At 35.5% G+C, this 21,237-nt stretch overlaps 3 protein-coding genes and 2 long non-coding RNA genes across 6 annotated transcripts; 1 reads left to right on the forward strand and 4 right to left on the reverse strand.

Moving 5' to 3' along the window:
• The first annotated feature begins 2,017 nt into the window (after nt 1-2,017).
• LOC134241163 (uncharacterized) lies at nt 2,018-3,095 on the forward strand. The gene has a single exon (XM_062723244.1). The coding sequence runs from the start codon at nt 2,025-2,027 to the stop codon at nt 3,093-3,095; it is 1,071 nt and encodes a 356-aa protein (XP_062579228.1). The 5' UTR covers nt 2,018-2,024.
• Nucleotides 3,096-11,524: 8,429 nt separating this feature from the next.
• On the reverse strand, nt 11,525-12,693 carry LOC134241165 (uncharacterized). 2 transcript variants are annotated; one of them, XM_062723247.1, is made up of 3 exons: nt 12,136-12,693; nt 11,909-11,989; nt 11,525-11,585 (listed from the first exon to the last, which is right to left on the reverse strand). In XM_062723247.1, exons 1-3 carry the CDS (start codon nt 12,685-12,687, stop codon nt 11,562-11,564), a joined length of 657 nt encoding a protein of 218 aa, XP_062579231.1. In that variant the 5' UTR covers nt 12,688-12,693; the 3' UTR covers nt 11,525-11,561. The 2 variants fall into 2 exon arrangements, with proteins under 2 accessions (XP_062579231.1, XP_062579230.1); XM_062723246.1 differs by having other exon boundaries at nt 11,909-12,001.
• Nucleotides 12,692-13,769, reverse strand: LOC134241164 (cilia- and flagella-associated protein 251-like). The gene is made up of 4 exons (XM_062723245.1): nt 13,708-13,769; nt 13,541-13,607; nt 12,776-13,317; nt 12,692-12,713 (listed from the first exon to the last, which is right to left on the reverse strand). The coding sequence occupies exons 1-4, from the start codon at nt 13,767-13,769 to the stop codon at nt 12,692-12,694; spliced, it is 693 nt and encodes a 230-aa protein (XP_062579229.1).
• A 318-nt stretch (nt 13,770-14,087) lies between these two features.
• LOC134241166 (uncharacterized) lies at nt 14,088-15,240 on the reverse strand. The gene is made up of 3 exons (XR_009986601.1): nt 15,154-15,240; nt 14,573-14,633; nt 14,088-14,278 (listed from the first exon to the last, which is right to left on the reverse strand). It is a non-coding gene; the product is annotated as an uncharacterized LOC134241166 (long non-coding RNA).
• Nucleotides 15,241-19,847: 4,607 nt separating this feature from the next.
• Nucleotides 19,848-21,037, reverse strand: LOC134241167 (uncharacterized). Its single transcript, XR_009986602.1, has 3 exons — nt 20,986-21,037; nt 20,682-20,756; nt 19,848-19,900 (listed from the first exon to the last, which is right to left on the reverse strand). It is a non-coding gene; the product is annotated as an uncharacterized LOC134241167 (long non-coding RNA).
• Nucleotides 21,038-21,237: the final 200 nt, after the last annotated feature.

The raw sequence follows: 21,237 nt of genomic DNA on the forward strand, positions 1-21,237 counted from the left end.
TAGCTCATGAATTGAAATGCATGAAATAAAGAATGTTTTTGTTGCAGACAGAATCCTTTTTAAATTTTTTGTTTCAAATAAATATTTTCAATAATTCGACAATTTTAATATACTGTGTTTTTCTTAATCAAATCTTATAACAAAAATACATTTTATTTTACCACCAAAATCTGTCGTTGTAATCTGGAGACAAAAAGGGAAGTAATTCAAATTACGTCTCGTCCATATGCTAAACGAAAGAAGAAAGTGGATCATAAACAAATCTCTCGATAAAGAACAATTAAACTTACATGTAGACAAAATCCACAAATGGTCAATAAACTGATAAATCAGCGGTAGTTTTATTCGCTAGACTTAATAAATTGATTTACAGATCAAAAAGGAGGAAAAACGATCATGCACGTGCCTTAATATTGTGATATTTTTCTTCTCTCTAACTCCTCTCTCTCTTTCAATCTTCTAACTGGTACAGATATAAACAGACACGAAATAACATATGAATGGATCATTATTTGATTTAATTAATTATATCAAATACTTCATTAATTTGTTTTAAAAGTTGTTTTTTTTTTTAACTTTTATTCTTTTTATACACTCCGTTTAAAAAAAGCAACAATAATTTGACACAAATTACAAGGCTAATATCGCATCTGAAAATGATATCGATGAAATAATAATGAAACAATGAAACAATGAATCAAATGTGTTGTTGAATGGCTAGACAACAATGTGCACATCCAGCGAGCGTTACCTAAGGTAGACTAAAAGACAGGTGTGAAACCCCCAGGGCATGTCGTTTCCTGCTCAGACACTGCTAATCCCTATACACAGGAAATGATCGCGGCTAATACTTAATACACAAAGAAACAGAATTTGTCAAAGAAAACAAAAATATATTTTTTTGCATTGAATTAATATAAACTATAATTTCGTCTGTGAAGTTTATCATTACACCTGCACATCCTATCTTATCTACTGAACACGAAAATCGAGAAATATTAAAATTAAAAAGAAAGACATTGTTTTAAAAAGTAGTACATGTTAATATGAAGGTGAAAAACGATATTTTTTCTTGATCTCTTATATAAAGTTCACATGCTCAAAGTTAACTCTCGTCATCGAATGCTTTCCGGTCATTTGGCAATTTGAGAAAAATGCCTGCACATTTATATAAAAGAGGTAAATAAAATAAAGTAAAGTTTTCTTAATTTGGGAACAGAACATAACCGATGAGAAATAAAGAAAAATAAAACTTTTTCTTGATATCTTGGATAAAGAAAATTTAAGTTCACGTGCCCACTACATGTAACTGCAAACGCTCGTCATCGAATGTTTTCCGGTAATTTGACACTTAAAAAAAAGCCTGTACATTTTATATACAATAAATCGAAATTAATTAATAAACAATATGAAGATGTACATTTTTAAAAAGATGTACATCTTTTTTTTCAAATGAATGCTAAAAATCGTTTATCGAAACTTAAAAACAGTCTAGGTTCAACATTTATTACAGTTTGCATATCATATGAAGATTAAAAAAAAACTAAATTTCTAGTATTTAATTTTGTTTCTTGATAGATTCTTAATAACACAAAACAATTAACTAATTGCAAAGACGTAACAATTTAATATAATTTTCTATTCAATTTCAAGGATTGTTATGTAATTTTAGAAACAAAAATAAACTTATTTTTTCTTAGTTCAAATTCTTTTCAAAAATTTATTAATAAACACACGTTTTTTTTTGTTTGTTGTTTTGTTATTGTTTTTTTTTTTTTTTTTTTTTTTGTTACAGGGAAAATTAGCAAATTACAATTCGGGGAGATAACTCCCGTTTGTTTACGATACTAATTGTCAGTAATTGATCGATGATTTAACCGCGGCGGGGACAGGTAAGTGATGAATTTCCCGCGGAGGGAACGCGGTTTACCTGTCTACCTGGCCAAATACCGCGTTGTGATTATACCGCGGCGGGGACGCCGGAAATACGGGATCCGCGTTGCCTGTACTGTAAGAAGCGTAGAATGGCTCAACCAGCAGCGACTGCCACACAGCAGCCAAGTGGTAGTCAGGCTACGGTGTCTGTGAATTCCCAGACGTACTCGTCGACGGCGTCGGCAGGATGTCCAGTACATGTACCAATACCACCGACCCAGGCTCCATCAACTTCCGTTGTGGCGGAAGCGCAACCCATGTTGACGACAAGTGCAGGGCCATCCTTTGCACCGACCACCTCTGGAGCAACAATCTCAACTCCAACAGATGTTGGCACCACCCCTGCTCCTGTCCCATCAATACATATGATTGGTATGAATGTTTCTAGCACAGTCAAACAACGTATTATTAGTGGGCAGTATATTGATTTGGCCACATTGGTAACACCAAAATCAGGGTCTGATGAAAAGAAATTAGTTATGAATAGTATGGGTGAGATAATTTATAAAGATGCCAACCCAAAAAAGGTAGAAAATATTGAGCAATGGACTGACCTTATGCTCATATTTGCAAGTGTGTACTTGAGTGCACATCCCGCCAAGACTCTTGACCTACTTAAGTACATACAGACCGTAAGAATGGGTGTTAGCAGGGGGGCTATATCTTGGAAAGAATATGATACGCAGTTTAGGCTGCGCAAAGAGCAAAATCCTGTGCCTTCTTGGGGTGAAATTGACTCGGAATTATGGTTGATGTATATGCATTCTGGGCCCGCTTATAACGTAACAAATGCACCCAAAACCAATAATGATAAATGCTTCAATTTCAATTACAAGGGATCTTTTGACAAATTCCCATGCATGTATAAACACAGTTGTATTCGATGTGGTAGTAACCATCCACAGATACATTGCCTTACACAAGCCTCAAACACTGGGTCCGCACAAATATTTCGCCAACAAAATTCAAGTGGTCAATTCTATGGACAGTCAAGTTTTCGTCCACAAACCACCAATGCAAATACCAACTATAAGGGGTATTCAACCAATGCAAATACCAATTATAGGGGGTATTCCAGCAGCAACACCCAGCGCCCCACCTACTCAAAACCAAGATTCCGCACCCCGCAATCTATGGCGTCTAGGTTCAACGCCTATTAATGTACACGCCCTTAAAAAATGTCTCGTCCACTATCCTAACAGAATCATAGCAAATCGCCTAATCCAAGGGTTCTCTCAAGGGTTTAAACTTCATTATCATGGGCCTAGATTACCAATTCAATGTAATAATTTGAAATCCGCGGACGATCATCCTAATGAACTTAAAGAGAAAATCGATAAAGAAATTGAAATGGGGAGGATACAGGGTCCTTTCACGAAAATACCAATTTCTAATCTTAGGTTATCTCCAACTGGGTTAGTGCCGAAGGGGGATAATTTGGGCTGGCGTCTAATAACGCACCTCTCTTTCCCGAAGTTTAGTAGTGTAAATTCATACATAGATCCTTGTGAAACTGCTGTACAATATTCATCCTTTGATTCAGTGATTCAGATGATTGCTAAATTAGGGAAGGGGGCTTTCATAGGTAAGCGAGATATAAAATCCGCATTTCGACTTCTTCCAATATTTCCCGGCGATTTTGATCTCCTGGGTTTTAAATTTCAGGGTAATTATTTCATAGACAAATGTTTACCTATGGGGTGCTCCATTTCGTGTAAGGTTTTCGAGGATTTTTCTACAATTTTGCAGTGGGCTACGATACAGCGCTCTAAAACATCAACAATGGATCATTATCTAGATGATTTTATATTTGCTGGGAGGGATGCCCATTCCTGTCAAGATCTTATGTCGAATTTTCAAGACGTCTGCGATGATATAGGTGTTCCTATTGCCGAGGACAAATCTGAAGGCCCTACTATGGTTATGACATTTTTAGGTTTTGAGATAGATACTTATCATATGCTAGTTAAGATCCCCAATTCAAAATGCTTAGAGCTACAGGGTATTTTACACCATCTCGTTGTTCAACGCAAGATGACACTCCAACAATTACAATCTGTTTTAGGTAAACTGAATTTCTTTACAAGAGCCATAAGACCAGGTAGGGCATTTCTGCGTCGGCTTTATAATGCTACAATAGGAGTTTCAGAATTACATTATCACATAAGGATAACTCAATCAATGCGACAGGACTTGTACATGTGGATTAATTTTCTTGAATCATTTAATGGGACTGTGTATTTTTTAGATATTGAGTGGACGTCAGACAACAACATTAATTTTTACACAGATAGTTCCGGTTCGTCTTACTTGGGATGTGGTGCTTATTTCAAAGGGGAATGGTGTTTTTACCCTTGGCCAGAGACCTGGGCGTCCAATGACCTACTTAAAGACATGACCTTTTTAGAGTTAGTTCCGGTGGTCTTGGCCGTCTATTTATGGGGTAACAAACTCGCTAATAAAAAGATCATTCTCCATATAGACAATCAAGCTGTAGTCGCTATAATAAATAAACTCACTTCTAAATCAGAGCGGGTCATGAAACTACTTAGACCATTTGTCCTTGCTTCTATGAATTATAATATTCTGTTTCGTGCAGTTTACATACCAAGTAAAGACAATGTAGTTGCTGATTCAATTTCTCGTAAGCAGTGGGCCAGATTCCGACAAGCAGCTCCACATGCCAGGGAACACCCTTGCCCAGTGCCCCTATCTTTCCGCAACATCATCTCCAGCCTGAGTTTGCTAAACTTTTAGACGCCTCAGTATCTGAAAACACACATAAATCTCATCGGGCTGGAATGGCAGCTTATTACAAAGTATGTAGACTCATTGATTGCACGCCATGGCCCCCTACATTAAACTCAGTCGTGCAATTCGTTTTGCATTCATCATCATCCGGCCTCGCATATGGTACCGTGAGGTCATACTTGTCTGCCATTTCATTTTATTGTAAATTGCAGAGTGTTCACGATCCAACCCCAGAGTTCTTGGTTACAAAGTTATTGCAGGGCATGAAACGTTTGAGACATAAAGTAGATACTAGACTGCCAATAACGAAAACAATTTTGCTAAATATTATTCAAGTTCTGCCCATGATATGTACCAATGCTTTTGAAATAGCTCTTTTCTCGGCTGCATTTTCCCTGGCATTTCATGGATTTTTAAGAGTTGGCGAATTAACAGTTAATACAAGAGAAGGTGATCAACAAAACACAATTCAATTTGACAATTTGTCCATTAATCACGAAACGCAATCTCTCTTACTGACTATCCGGTATTCGAAAACGGACCAGTTAGGTAAAGGCACAGTACTTCAAATAGATAAGCAGGGTGGTGTAGCATGTCCATATCAGCTCATTACTAAATACGTCAGCATCCGTCCAGAGGGTTCAGGTCCATTATTTCGACACTTCGATTTATCCCCACTCACACGATATCAATTTACGGGGGTACTTTGTAAGGCAGTAAAGCACCTAAATTTGCCTGGTATCTCAGGATACAAATCTCACTCTTTTCGTATCGGCGCGAGTACTGATCTCGCGTTAAAAGGATTTTCAACTCATGACATTCAGAGATCTGGTCGTTGGAAATCTGATTCTTACAAATCCTACATTCGCATACCAAAGTTTTAATCTAATTTTAGATATACAGACAATATGGTTGGTGGGTTCATCAATAATCAAGCACGCCTTTTTGGAAGCTGTATTAAGACCAGGTGGTACAAATTTGACATTAGAAAGAAAACACATCTCACTGTGGTGGCAGGGTTATAGTGGCCTCCAGTTAAGTAAAACTAAACAAAAGATTAGAACTCTTGGAAAGGTGGGCCCTGTACCTAATTTCATCCTTATACATTGTGGGGGGAATGACTTGGGCAATGTATCGATCAGAAAAATAAGGGTGGTTGCAAAGCAGTTGGTTTTATTTCTAAGGAATCACTTTCGAAACAGTAGGATTATATGGTCATTTATACTTCCGCGTCTCCAATGGCGCTATTCAACAAATTTAAAAGCTATGGAAAATGCACGCAAACGGGTTCTGGTATAGCTGCAATTGTCTTGCAATCTGGGGGCGCAATAATTCGCCATTCAGACATTAAACCTGATCCAGCTTTATTTTTACAGGATGGGGTACACTTACCCTCGTTGGGGAATAACATTTTTCTAAACTCTCTCCAGGGGGACTTGAGGCTATCGTTGCGCATGGTCAATCCTGCTTTCCCAATTAGCAAGGGTCCTGGGTACGGCTGTTCGTATATGCCGCTCTACCCCCACCATGGTGGCGGAGTTCCCTGGATGAGTTTCATTCTGATCCTCATCTCAGGGAACTTGTGGCGTATAAGCGGCATTTTGGTAATTATATTGTAAGCTTTGACCTCTGCACCTCCCAGGGTCAATGCTTTCTATATATATATATGGTGAACTTTGAACTTTGATGTTGTGAACTTTGAACTTTTGATGTTGTATGAACTTTGACTTACCACTACATGTATATGAACTTTGACCTTTGGTAATGACCTTGATATATGATTTGCTTTGATGTTGAATGTTGTTTGTGCATTTGATTGGGGCATGCTCTTGTCTTGGCTGCCCATTGCCCATATGATATTGTTTGTTTTGCATTTGAAACTAAATAACAGCCGTGCCCATAATATCGCCACACTTTAATAAAATTAATTTCAAGTTACCATTTGTTTGAGTTACACTTTTCTGAGATAATATCACATCCAATTCTATTCGAATTGGAGGCTTTTATCGAAGAAAGTGTTAATTTCCCATATTACAAAATCCATAGATCCGCCTATAATCCCTATAATCAATTAGAGTTATTCCCCCTGAGTCAACTTCCGTTAATCCTTTTTCATTCACAGACTATATGAATGAGGTTGGTGCAATTTTAAGGGATAATTTTTTGCAAATTTAGATATTTAGAAAAATACCCTCCTCACCCAACCCTTATTCGAATAGATTTTTGCGCTGTGTTTTTCTTTCTATTGCAGCTGTCCTACAAAAGGATCACTTAATATCAAATGGTACGGCTGTTACAAGAAAAAGTCTACCTGGAGACCAACTTAGATAAACTTTTCGCAAACCTTGGCCACTGCTCCTCCCAGGGCCAATGTTTCCTAAACAGTGACTGATATATAAACGACAAGTAAAGAAGGCACATAAGCGGCATGTAATTCGTAATAAATATATCGTAAATATCACCTCTGGCGTATAAGCGGCATTTTGGTAATTATATTGTAAGCTTTGACCTCTGCACCTCCCAGGGTCAATGCTTTCTATATATATATATGGTGAACTTTGAACTTTGATGTTGTGAACTTTGAACTTTTGATGTTGTATGAACTTTGACTTACCACTATATGAACTTTGACCTTTGGTAATGACCTTGATATATGATTTGCTTTGATGTTGAATGTTGTTTGTGCATTTGATTGGGGCATGCTCTTGTCTTGGCTGCCCATTGCCCATATGATATTGTTTGTTTTGCATTTGAAACTAAATAACAGCCGTGCCCATAATATCGCCACACTTTAATAAAATTAATTTCAAGTTACCATTTGTTTGAGTTACACTTTTCTGAGATAAATATAAATTATATTACGCTTGCGTTTGTGCGCTGATTTACAATTTTATGCTTTCTTCATTTTTAATCCATTTTCCTATTAAATGTTATTTTTTCATCATGTACATGTAACTTGAATTTCATGATTTAAGAAATGAAGTCTGCGTTTGTGTGAATGTTGCAGGATGACGTCCGACGTCGAGAAATGTTGTTTGAAAGATAAAAGCCGAGGCATTGCAACATTACAACATTTTGAGACAGAGGAGCTTTTCCTGCATCAGTCGCGACAACAAGGACTTTATATCTATTCTACTAAAAGCTCTAAAATACGGCTGATCGTTTCTTTTATAGAGAAATGAATGATGTCACCATGTCTCCATTACGCTTTTTCATTTAACACCAAAGAGTAAATTTGTTTGTTTACCTCGCATGGAAGGCAGACAATTTGAGTTTCTCTACATTAAGATTAACCCTTTACTTATTATAAATCTGATTGTACCATAGACTATATAATTATTTTTATGAATATACAATAACAAATAAGTTTTCTATTTTATTGCTCTATCATTAAATTCACGAAGTTAAAATATGATGTAGGGAGGTCCATGAAACAGAACTGCTGAGGTATACGAACCTACATTCATCAGATATTAACACAGTGTTTCGACTCTGAAAGATGACAAATTGATGAGTTTAAATAAGTATTTCATTTTAGAGTCAAATATTTATTTCAACTGTTACAGTACAAGTTCGATACGTGTTTCCGATTTGATAATTTTTGATTTATTGGAGAATAATGTCAACGTCATTTCTTTGATCTCGGCATTAATCGTGATAGAATTGTATATTAACCTTCATTGTTTAAGATTTGATCTCAATTTTGTTATTGCTCCATTCAGCACAAAACGGCATTACAGCAAATGCGTTATTTACATTTAGAAGAACAGTGTGTTTGCTAACCCCCAAATTCATAGAGTCTTACTGGTGTATGTGCGAACTCAACATGGCAAGAATGGAATCCATATATTCAAGAAGAGGAGATAACATTATTTTTCTCATCGTTCTTAAAAAGAAAGTGATGAAGAATATACCATTGAAAATTATTGTTGATTTGTTTGAATCCCACACGTACTTAGAATATCCTGAAAGCGAATTGGAAACATGTTATTTTGGACCAAAATATGTGAAACATTGCAATCACCAACTACTGTAAATTCCTTATTTTTCGCTAGTGCTTTTTTTCCGCGAACTGGCTATTTAACGTCAAAACGCGAGAATTATAATTCGCGAATGGACGGTTGATCAACAGAATTAACGTAGATTTCAGCACCATAAAAATAAAAACGAGAAATATTTTTTCGCGAGCGATGCTTCTCGCGAAATTACGCGGAAATTAATTCCTCGCGTATAATTAGCTACAGTATGCAGGAATGACAACTCAACAATTCTTCATCCAAGAGTGAACACATCGTTTTCCCTCGAAGGAGAAAAATTTGACCCCCAACGAAAATGTATGATTTTTCAGTAGGTATTTGGAATTCACAAATAAACAATGGGATTTTTCTGATTCTAGGAATACATGTACTCAATATGAACGTTCTGGTTGCATTTAATGCACATGTAGAGTGCCGTTTCAAGGAAGAGGAACAATCACATGCATATTCAGAGATATTTAAATTGCAGCAGTTGTAATTTAAGTTAAACACTCAGCCTGTCTGTAAACAATGTTATAAATACCACTCTTTCTTCAGTTTTGGTTTGGATTTCAATAAAAACTACATACAATAGTAAGTCGCCCACCAGGCGCAGTGGTTAGAGTGTCTGCTTTAGAGTCGCAGAGTAAGGAGCTGATCCTTATGGCGCGGGTTCGAATGTACTGTGAGGCATGAAGACCTGTTGTATAGAGAGGATATTTAAAGGAATTAAGTCTGTTTCCCAATCTATTTAGTATGCTGATTAAATATAGTTTAAATCAAGGAAGCTTGAAAGTTTGTATATTACATTTTCTGTCATCCTCCAGAATTCAGAATCATACATTAAGGGAGATAATAAAATAAAAGAAATAGGGCTTAGTGCATGTTTTTGAGGGTGACAGTTGAAATTGAGACCCACTTGTATAATAAACCATGACAAATTCCACTGCTTTTTCAAAACCAACAAGAACGAGAGCTATAGATGGTACACTTACCTGAAGCTTTTTCAACATCTCTTGCCAAAATTCTTTCTGTCTTTGTTTCTGTTTTCTTTGTTTTTCTTTTTGAGACCAAATGTCAGCAGGAAAGTTGTGATGAGCTTAGTGAAGCCTGTATGGATAAGCAACCTGGTGTCTAACACACAAGTACTCTAAAGTTGATATCAAAAAGATGCTAGAGTTTCTCTGTTATTTTGGAGTCCAGGATGTCTGTGTTTCATCAACTTGTTGGTTAATAGCTTGCCTTGTTTGATATTTTTTGTACGTTGAGCATGCTCGTGCGTATTGAATCAACATTTGAATGCTTAAATCTGATGTTTCTCAGTACTGAATGAGCTTGAATACTGTTCGTTATCTCCATATTTCTGAACCATATTTTTGACAGTGGTATTCATGTAAGTCCCCAAGTCAAGCAACTTTATAAAATCTTTCTCATGGGATCAAATTGTTTTATCACATAAATTACAATTATCACTGTAAAGCTTTATGAGTTCGTTCTTGTTTTACTGTCTTTTCAAAACATTTTAAGAATATTATTGAAGTATTTTATCCTTAATCTTTCATTTTATTTTAGTTTTTTTTTAGAAAACGAAAAAGTACTAAAACAAATATCTTTATACGTATCTAATTCTCTCCTCCCCAGCTTCATTTCAATTGAAAACTAATGGTCACAGCATTCTTATGCAGGAAGATGCATTGTCATTATTTGGTCTATGAACCAGGGGCCAGTTTTACAAAAGAACTTATAATTACGACTAAGACCAAAAACTTCAGTTGATAGTAAAGTTTTGCAAAATTGATATTTCTGTTTAAAATTACTAGTGTAAACACATCGAACGACATTCCATTTGAAATGATTAAAATTATTTTCAATAGGCCTATATGTTATTAGAAGTTATATATAATGAATTAAATTTTGGTCCTAAATCGTAAGTTTTTATTAGTAAAACAGGCCCCTGTAATATTGATCAACTCAGTGTTTACAAAGATTTTAAAAAAAGAATTTCTTTAAAATAGCTTTCATTTAATCATTTTTACCAGCTAAGTAATGTGTGATGACGGAGTAGTCTGTAATGATTACTATTACAATGTGTATTACGAACTTTTTTTTTTACAGAATTGGCAATATAGAACAGTATTGGGTCCTCAGACCAATTCTTATACCAAGTCCTCAGTCCTCAATTGTATATATGTACATGTATTTCATTCCAAACTGCGTGTGAACTTTATTCACAAAAGCAAGTTAGGTTAAAAAATTGAGTTGTATAATTATGCTGACGTGATGAAGAACCCTCATTGTTCAAGGTCATAAGAGCAGAGTGTGTGACGTCCACCGGTAACTGGTGACATCCAAACATCAGTTCACAACGGTGATTTAAGGAAGCTCATTACATCCACAGTTTATTTTAAGCATCACTTTTAATGTAGATGTCAAATATTCAAATGGAGGTTATGATATATTTTGTAGTGAATTTTTTAACCTTTTTTCCTGATTTTAGTAAAATATTTTATTCCATTGAGCAGTGAGAGATCTTTTGCGTGTCAGTACCTACAGCGACACGGGAATTTACACGGTCTCATCCAAAGGACCGGTCTCCAAGTCCCACAGTGGGATTCGAACCGTCAACGTTAGGATCAACTCCTTCCTTAGCGTTTCTAGAGCAGACGCTCTAACCACTGTTCCACGCGGGCGACTATATAATTTAAAAAGAATAAGTAGAAATCTGAATTTTGACCTCTGTGTAAACATATTAATTAACTTCAACAGCACAATTAAAGTACAAAGAATGACTTTAAATAAAAGATTTATTTTCTTATTTAACACTTTATTCTCATTATTTAACAATTTTCGTTCTTTTTTTCAGCAGACATCTTTTCTAACAGCCTACAATAAATAAAAAGAAATTGTTGAGACAATGCAACCTTTAATTTTCATCTTAATCATAGAAATTTTAATTCATACTTTTCATATAATCATTTTGTATATATGTTTCTATAATGGCTTGACTGTTACATTTGTTCTGAAGTGAAGAAAAGTTAACAATGTATCATTATGATTTTATATTTAGGTTAATATCATTCAAATTCTAAAGGCTAACTACAGATTGTGTACATGTATGAAAAAGAATATAGGCAACGGGGACTAGGAACTGTTTCTATACTAATAAGAAAACATATTAAAAAGTTTTTAAGGTAATTGAACTATACCTTGAAATAATCTATAGGGAAAAAGAAAAGTGTCCTTGGACCAAACCAACCATCATCATCATCATCATCATCATCATCATCCTCAATCAAAGGCTGAAAATATACAATAAAGAGAAATTATATAGTAGCCATGTACTTATTGATCAAAAGGTATAAATTGAACATCATTAATTTGATGTGAATTTTTGAATACCTTATATTAAAAGTCTATTTCAGTTTTATATTACCTTTAATGTTTTCTCCTGATCCTTAGAGACTTCTTGCTTTTGGCTAACTGGTACCGGTACAAGAACTTCTTCATCACACACATAGGATCTCTCTCCTGACAAATCAACATTACATGCTGATGATATCATCTCTGACAAATCCTCATCATCATCTGTGGATGTTTTTGCTGACAAATCTTCATAATATGCAGATGACAGTTTTTCTAACAATTCTTCATCATGTGCAGCTGCCTTCTGTGCCAATAATTCTTCACCACATGCACTTTTCTTCACTCCCTCCTCTTTACATGTTGGTAACATATCTGACAATTGTTCCTCATATTTATTAGCATTTTCTTTGGAAAATTGCTCACCACAAAGAGTTGACTTCATCACCCCTGACATTTCATCACAAGCGGTTGAGTTGATTTCTGACAAATATTTATCACTTACTGGTGTCTTTTCCAATGATTCCTTAACACACACTGGTGACATTGTCTCTGACATTTCTTCATGTTGTGCTGTTTTCGCTCCTGACATCTCTTCATGTTGTGCTGTTTTCGCTCCTGACATCTCTTCATGTTGTTGTGCTGACATCTCTTCATGTTGTGCTGTTTTCACTCCTGACATCTCTTCATGTTGTGCTGTTTTCTCTCCTGACATTTCTTCATGTTGTGCTGTTTTCTTCATTGACATCTCTTCATGTTGTGCTGTTTTCTCTTTTGACATCTCTTCATGTTGTGCTGTTTTCGCTCCTGACATCTCTTCATGCTGTGCTGTTTTCTCTTTTGACATCTCTTCATGTTGTGCTGTTTTCTCTCCTGACATCTCTTCATGTTGTGATGTTTTCTCTCCTGACATCTCTTCATGTTGTGTTGTTTTCTCTCCTGACATCTCTTCATGTTGTGTTGTTTTCACTCCTGACATCTCTTCATGTTGTGTTGTTTTCACTCCTGACATCTCTTCATGTTGTGCTGTTTTCTCTCCTGACATCTCTTCATGTTTTGCTGTTTTCTCTTTTGACATCTCTTCATGTTGTGTTGTTTTCTCTCCTGACATCTCTCCTGACATCTCTTCATGTTGTTCAGTTTTCTTCTCTCCTATCACTGTTACTTGTTTGGAGGTTTCTGTAATTGGGGTTAATTTGTCTCCAGATGCTTTCTTTGTATCTCTTTTAATCATCTGTTTGCTGGACTCAGCAGTCTAAAGAAAAGTGAAAAATATAATAACCTCTATAAAATATAAATTTTGTAAGGATCATAATAATGTTAAGCTTTTTTCATAATTTCCATTTTTTTTTATTAATTAACACACATTTATTTTAATTCATAATGAAAATGAAACTTAAATGAAAATTATGAAACTTTTAACTGAAGCAAAACTTATATTCAATTAATTATAAGTAACTGAAAGATTGCTATTTTACCTCCAGTCTTAGTTTCTGTTGTTTTACAATATGGACTTTTGCATGCTTCTTTGCTTTGTGTTGTTTTCTGTAATTTATATGACATATCTATAAATTGTTTTATTACAACCAGACATTGATACATACACCTTTTATGATGTTGTGTTTGGGACAGTTATTGTACATACTTGTTGTGATTTTTGTAGCTATTTGTCTTCTCCTGCCCTCCAACTTCTTTTTCCAACTTCATCTCATTCTGTTGCTTTTGTCCTTCCTATTAAAAGATGTGAGTGAAATATTGTCTTCCATCAGTAAGGGTATTACATCTCTTTTTTGGGAGGAAAATCTTTTAAAACGTTGTATACATGATAACTATAATGTAACTTATCAAAAAAAAAAAAACATAATTTTTTTACAAAAAGATGGGGAGTTTTTTTTTTATTTACTGACATTAAATCTAAATTAGATTCATCATATACAGATGAACTTCAGTGTCTCAAACACCAATATGTCGAATACAATGGATATGTCAAAGTGATTTTGAAGTCCATATCACTTATTTGTATTTAACCCTCAAAATGTCGAATCCTCAAATGTCTCAGAGTTTTTTCTCGGTCCCTTTGAGTTGGAGATACTGAAGTTTGGCTGTATATATATATATATTTAAGTAATTTATATCTGTACCTCCATAGGTCTTTCCTCCTCTTCAACTGCGTCTGACCACTTGTAACTGAATTTTAATATCTGAAGTTTTGTATCCTGGAAAAATAAATATTAATAGTGAAACAGAGTCATGGATGCAGAGAGCTTTTCAGAAAGGGGGGGTGGGGGGTTATCAGAATCTAAAGACCAAATCAAGCTTTTAGTTAAGAAAGTACGAAACACATATGAGCGAGGGTGCTCCCAATCTTTGAAAATGGTAAATGAAAAATTATTCTTCTACTGTACACTATATACATAAACATGGCTAATATAGTAGCTTTGTATCTGGTGTAGATTAGGGTGTCTTGGTGCTTGTTTAGCATCTACATCTATACATCGAAGTGAGCTTACCACATCTGTGACAGGGTTCTCTCCAAAGTCTAGAACTTCATTGTAGTCTATGGTAGTTATTCTACAAAAAAGACATAACATCAGAATTACTAGAAATGTACTTAAACTTGAATCATGTCCAATTACAAGTAATCTAAATGATATGAATAGACACAATTACATGACTTGTAACTCTTGTGTTTTGTACTTTAAACTACTATCTTATTTTTGTTATTATAGTAATGATTCATGCTAATTAGTGCATTTTGGTAATCATAACAAATGCATTCTCTATGCTAACTATCTGATTCTACTTAAACTGGAGCAGCTAGGGAAGGGGGGTTGTTACATACAATCCCTAGCAGCAATGCAATATCAAAGTGAATGGAAAAAGTAATAAGAAAGTGTGTGTAGGTGAGGAGGGTATTTCTTTTCAAAATCAAAGATTTTGCAATTTTTGTACACATGTATTAAAAATCCAGAAAAGTTGAAGCTGTGATACCCAAACTGCAAAGTCAGCAGATAATACAGAAATTATGAACATATTGCATCTCTACAAAAAATAAAAGCAATGTTATCAATTTATCATGGTTGTACAGTACCTTTTGTGATTTGTGTTGCATTCTTTTTCCTCCTCCCCTGAAATTTCCTTTATAAGCTTTTTCTCCGTTTCTTTTTGCTGCTTTTGTTCCAACTGTTATATAAATGTACATTTGGTAAGCAATAAACATCACCATCAATTTGTACATAGTGAATATCAGCTTTATTTGTTTTTGTTTTTGTTTTTTTTTTTTTTTTTTACCAAAGAAAATCTATCAAAATGTGGTTAATTGATAATTATTCTAAAATTAAGTTGTAAAACAAATGCTACTCTGGAATATACATGTATAGCATCCCTAAATTTATTTTAAAAAATCATTCAAAATCAATTTATAATTGATAACTATACTGTAGATTTGCCAAAAAAAAAATGTTACTTCAAAAAGAATAACACTGTACATCACAAAACTTTTATTACAGTATTATTTTCATTTGCTATAATGCAAATAAATAAGGTTCAGTAATATATATCTGTACCTCCATCCGTCTTTCCTCCTCCTCAATTGCGTCTGACCAGTTGTAGCTGAATTTTAATATCTCAAGTTGGTGTCCTGAAAAAACAACAACACATTTATAGAGTCATGGATGCACAGAGCATTTCACAGAAGTGGGTTGTCGGACTAGTACTAAGACTAGTAATTCAAGCCTTTTGATAAAATGGTAAATAAACATTATTCTACTTCACTATATACTTGTACATATGCATAGCTTATATAACAGATTCAAAGAAGACCGCAGAACATTAACTGGCAAGATTGGAAATATACAGCTTACGTCATTTCTATCTGTTACAATCAAAACATTCAGTGATAGACAATGAAATGGGCGGGTACAGTTCGACGCGGACGTGGGGAAAACATCGAATTGGAATTGCAGATCGAAATTCATTATCAATCCACCTCAGCTACGCTAGAAGGCATACTATTACTGATTGACCCAAAGGACAAATAATTTCAATTTTGGTATAGTTTGAAGATAATTTATATAAATCAGAATTTTCTGAATTTAATTCTGTTTGGTATAATTTATGTAAGTGTGCGAAGGGGGGGGGGGAGGCTTAACGATCTTGGGACAAAAATAAGAAAGTTGTCAAAAAAATTTCATTAAAGACAAAACTAAAAAAGCTCTTGTCATCCTAAAAATTAATTGGTATAAAGCTATCTGACTCGACAGTTTTTTACACCCCCTTCTAGAATATCAAATATCTCCTGAAAAATAATCTTTGTCTTCTATGACCTTTCGCGTCCTTAAAATTATAAGCTAAAACTCATATTAATGTGAACTTCAAAAAAAAATTATATTTGGGAGTTGAAATTAGTTGATTTTTGGATCATACATTCACTCTTTGCTTTGAACACAGCTCAGGAGGATTGAAAATGAATTTCAATCCGATGTTTTCCCCACGTCCGCATCGAATTGTACCTGCCCATTTCTTATCTATCACTGAATGTTTTGATTGTAACAGATAGAAATGACGTAAGCTGTATATTTCCAATCTTGCCAGTTAATGTTCCGCGGTTTTAAAGTGGTATTCAGTGATTTAGATAAGTGTGTGTGCTTCCTCTATATGAATACATTTGTATACATGTATAACTGAGCTTACCACATCTGTGACAGGGTTCTCCCCGAAATCTTTAATTTCATTGTAGTCCATGGTATTCATTCTACAAAAAAAGGAAATTATGTCAGAATTACCAGAAATATAGAATGCTGTCCTATCTTAAGTTATCTACACTAAACATATCTTATGACTTTACTTCCGTGTTTTGTATCCTCTTTTTGATTTTTGTTATAGTGATGATTATTACGTCATGCTACTTGTTGCGTTTTAGTGACTATGACGTCAGTTGTGGATATACTTGCAATCCCCCCCCTTTTTTTTCGTAAATTAAACAAGAGGCCCAGGGGCCACAGCGCTCACCTGAGCAAATCGGGCTTGAATTTCTCCCCCCCCCTCCTCCAGGCGTTCATCATTTAAACAAATTAGAATCTACACTACCTGAGGATGATTCCATATAAATATCACTAATCATAGCTTTGAAGTACTTGAAAAGAAGATTTTAAAAAGTTTCCCTATATATCCCTATGTAAAACTTGGGTCGGCCATTTTGGCCCCACCCTAGCCCCGGGGGTCATGATTTGAACAAACTTTAATCTACACTACCTGAGGATAATTTCACATGAGTTTCATCTTTCCTGGCCCAGTGGTTCTCGAGAAGAAGATTTTTAAAGATTTTTCCTATATATTCCTATGTAAAACAAGGGTTGGCCATTTTGCCCCACCCTTGCCTCGGGGGTCATGATTTGAACAAACTTGAATCTACACTACCTGAGGATGATTCCACATGAGTTTCATCTTTCCTGGCCCAGTGGTTCTCGAGAAGAAGATTTTTAAAGATTTTTCTAATATATTGCTATGTAAAACTGGGGTCGGCCATTTTGGCCCCACCCTTGCCCCCGGGGTCATGATTTGAACAAACTTCAATTTACACTACCTGAGGATGATTTCACATGAGTTTCATCTTTCCTGGCCCAGTGGTTCTCGAGAAGAAGATTTTTAAAGATTTTTCTAATATATTCCTATGAAAAACAAGGGTCGGCCATTTTGGCCCCACCCTTGCCCCAGGGGTCATGATTTGAACAAACTTGCATCTACACTACCTGAGGATGATTCCACATGAGTTTCATCTTTCCTGGCATAGTGGTTCTGGAGAAGAAGATTTTTAAAGATTTTTCCTATATATTCCTATGTAAAACTTGGGTCGGCCATTTTGGCCCCACCCTTGCCCTGGGGGTCATGATTTGAACAAACTTGAATCTACACTACCTGAGGATGATTCCACATGAGTTTCATCTTTCCTGGCCCAGTGGTTCTGGAGAAGAAGATTTTTAAAGATTTTTCCTATATATTCCTATGTAAAACTTGGGTCGGCCATTTTGGCCCCACCCTTGCCCCGGGGGTCATGATTTGAATAAACTTGAATCTACACTACCTGAGGATGATTCCACATGAGTTTCATCTTTCCTGGCCCAGTGGTTCTGGAGAAGATTTTTAAAGATTTTTCTAATAATATTCCTATGTAAAACTTGGGTCGGCCATTTTGGCCCCACCCTTGCCCCGGGGGTCATGATATGAACAAACTTGAATCTACACTACCTGAGGATGATTCCACATGAGTTTCATCTTTCCTGGCCCAGTGGTTCTCGAGAAGAAGATTTTTTAAGATTTTTCCTAAATATTCCTATGTAAAACAAGGGTTGGCCATTTTGGCCCCACCCTTGCCCCGGGGGTCATGATTTGAACAAACTTGAATCTACACTACCTGAGGATGATTCCACATGAGTTTCATCTTTCCTGGTCCAGTGGTTCTGGAGAAGAAGATTTTTAAAGATTTTTCTAATATATTCCTATGTAAAACAAGGGTCGGCCATTTTGGCCCCACCCTTGCCCCGGGGGTCATGATTTGAACAAACTTGAATCTACACTACCTGAGGATGATTCCACATGAGTTTCATCTTTCCTGGCCCAGTGGTTCTCGAGAAGAAGATTTTTAAAGATTTTTGTAATATATTCCTATGAAAAACAAGGGTCGGCCATTTTGGCCCCACCCTTGCCCCAGGGGTCATGATTTGAACAAACTTGCATCTACACTACCTGAGGATGATTCCATATGAGTTTCATCTTTCCTGGCATAGTGGTTCTGGAGAAGAAGATTTTTAAAGATTTTTCCTATATATATTCCTATGTAAAACTTGGGTCGGCCATTTTGGCCCACCCTTGCCCTGGGGGTCATGATTTGAACAAATTTGAATCTACACTACCTGAGGATGATTCCACATGAGTTTCATCTTTCCTGGCACAGTGGTTCTGGAGAAGAAGATTTTTAAAGATTTTTCCTATATATTCCTATGTAAAACTTGGGTCGGCCATTTTGGCCCCACCCTTGCCCCGGGGGTCATGATATGAACAAACTTGAATCTACACTACCTGAGGATGATTCCACATGAGTTTCATCTTTCCTGGCCCAGTGGTTCTCGAGAAGAAGATTTTTAAAGATTTTTCCTAAATATTCCTATGTAAAACTTGGGTCGGCCATTTTGGCCCCACCCTTGCCCCGGGGGTCATGATATGAACAAACTTGAATCTACACTACCTGAGGATGCTTCCACATGAGTTTCATCTTTCCTGGCCCAGCGGTTCTGGAGAAGAAGATTTTTTAAAAATGCCATTAATTTTTAACAAATTCATGATTATCTCCCCTTGGAAAAGGGCGCGGCCCTTCATTTGAACAAACTTGAATCCCCTTTACCCAAGGATACTCTGTGCCAAGTTTGGTTGAAATTGGCCCAGTGGTTCTTGAGAAGAAGATGAAAATGTGAAAAGTTTACAACGACGACAACAACAACAACGACAACGACAACGACAACGACGACAGACGACGGACAAATTTTGATCAGAAAAGCTCACTTGAGCCTTCGGCTCAGGTGAGCTAAAAATCCCGAAAAGTTGAAGAATACGACCCTATTCCTTCCCTGTTGTGACACCCAAGCTACAAAGTCGGCAGATATAATACAGAAATGATGAAAATGTATTGTTGCATCTCTACAAAAAATAGCAAATTTATCAATTGTGCTCGCTTGGTCAATTATCTTATGATACCTTTTGTCGTTCCTGTTGCAATATTTCTTCTCTTCCCCTGAAATTTCTTTTTCCATCTTTTTCATTTCTTTTTGCTGCTTTTGTTCTTCCTATTATAATAAAGTTCATTTGAATATCAATAAATCACGAATCAGTCCGTAGTGAATATCAGACATAATTTTTTCAAAGAAAAATCAACTAAGTATCGAAAATTCCGAATGTTGTTAAATGATATTTTTTTTTTGTAGTTTTGTTAAAAACCTATGTTTTGTTTAAACCTATGAACTGTATGGTTCTTGGTAATAAACAATACAATACAAAACAAGAGATGTTTGTAAAACACTTATGCCCCCCTCCCCCAAAATTGGAATTTTTCTAAGTCCAAAAGGGCATAACTTTGTCAAAAATGTTGCGATCGTACCGAAAACAGAACTTAATCTAGATATTCAACTGATAATTCTTTATACTAAATTTCATTTCAGCATGTGCAGCCTCTGCGAAGAAAATGAACGGAAACTGCAAATAATTGGAATTTTTCTAAGTCCAAGGGGCATATCTCTGTGAAAAATGGTGCAATCGTACCCAAAACAGAACTTGACTTAGATATTAATCTGATATATCTGTATTCTAAATTTGATTTCAATACGTGCAACGGTTGTGAAGAAACTAGGTGGACCGACAGACCGACCGACCGACAGACAGCAGCAAAGCAATATGCCCTCCCATCTTCGAAGGGGGGGGGGTGGGGGGCATAAAATTGCTATTTAAAAATATATATATATATATTAAAAATATGCATTTTAAACCTGTTTCTCAAAAAGATATTTTTAAAGATATAATTAAATAAGCTTAAGTTCAAGTATGAATCGGTATTTTATATTAATATTGTACCTCCAAACATCTTTGCACCTCCTCAACTGCGTCTGACCAGTTGTAGCTGAATTTTAATATCTCAAGTTTTGTGTCCTGAAAAAAAGCATTGAAGTAATAAATTTTTGAAAAAAAATTGACATTTCAAAATGTTGGGAAGATTTTTGAATTTAAGACAAAATCTTGCATTTTTATTGGAAATAAAATGATTCGGACACAAATGTTATTATATAAAAACATCTGCTACTAGTATGATAGATTTAATATTATTTGACTATTAAGGTAATGGTGCCTATGGAGCATCTATACATGCAACTGAGCTTACCACGTCTGTGACAGGGCCATCCCCGAAATCTAGAACTTCGTTGTAGTCCATATGCATAGTTTTCATTCTAGAAAAATAAAGGACATTGTGCCAAAATTGTTACACTTTAGAAATGTATTTAAACTCAGAATCAGTCTGTGTTATTAAAAGAAATGTCAATGAGCTGAGTATAAAAATTTACCTCCGTGTTTTGCACGCTCTTTCCAGTTATTGTTGTAGTGATAATTATGACGTCACACTTATTGTTGCGTT

The sequence above is a fragment of the Saccostrea cucullata genome, unplaced genomic scaffold (assembly GCF_032062105.1).
Source record: "Saccostrea cucullata isolate Sc308-1 unplaced genomic scaffold, CSIRO_AGI_Scuc_v1 ctg2802, whole genome shotgun sequence".
Lineage (NCBI taxonomy): Eukaryota > Metazoa > Mollusca > Bivalvia > Ostreida > Ostreidae > Saccostrea > Saccostrea cuccullata.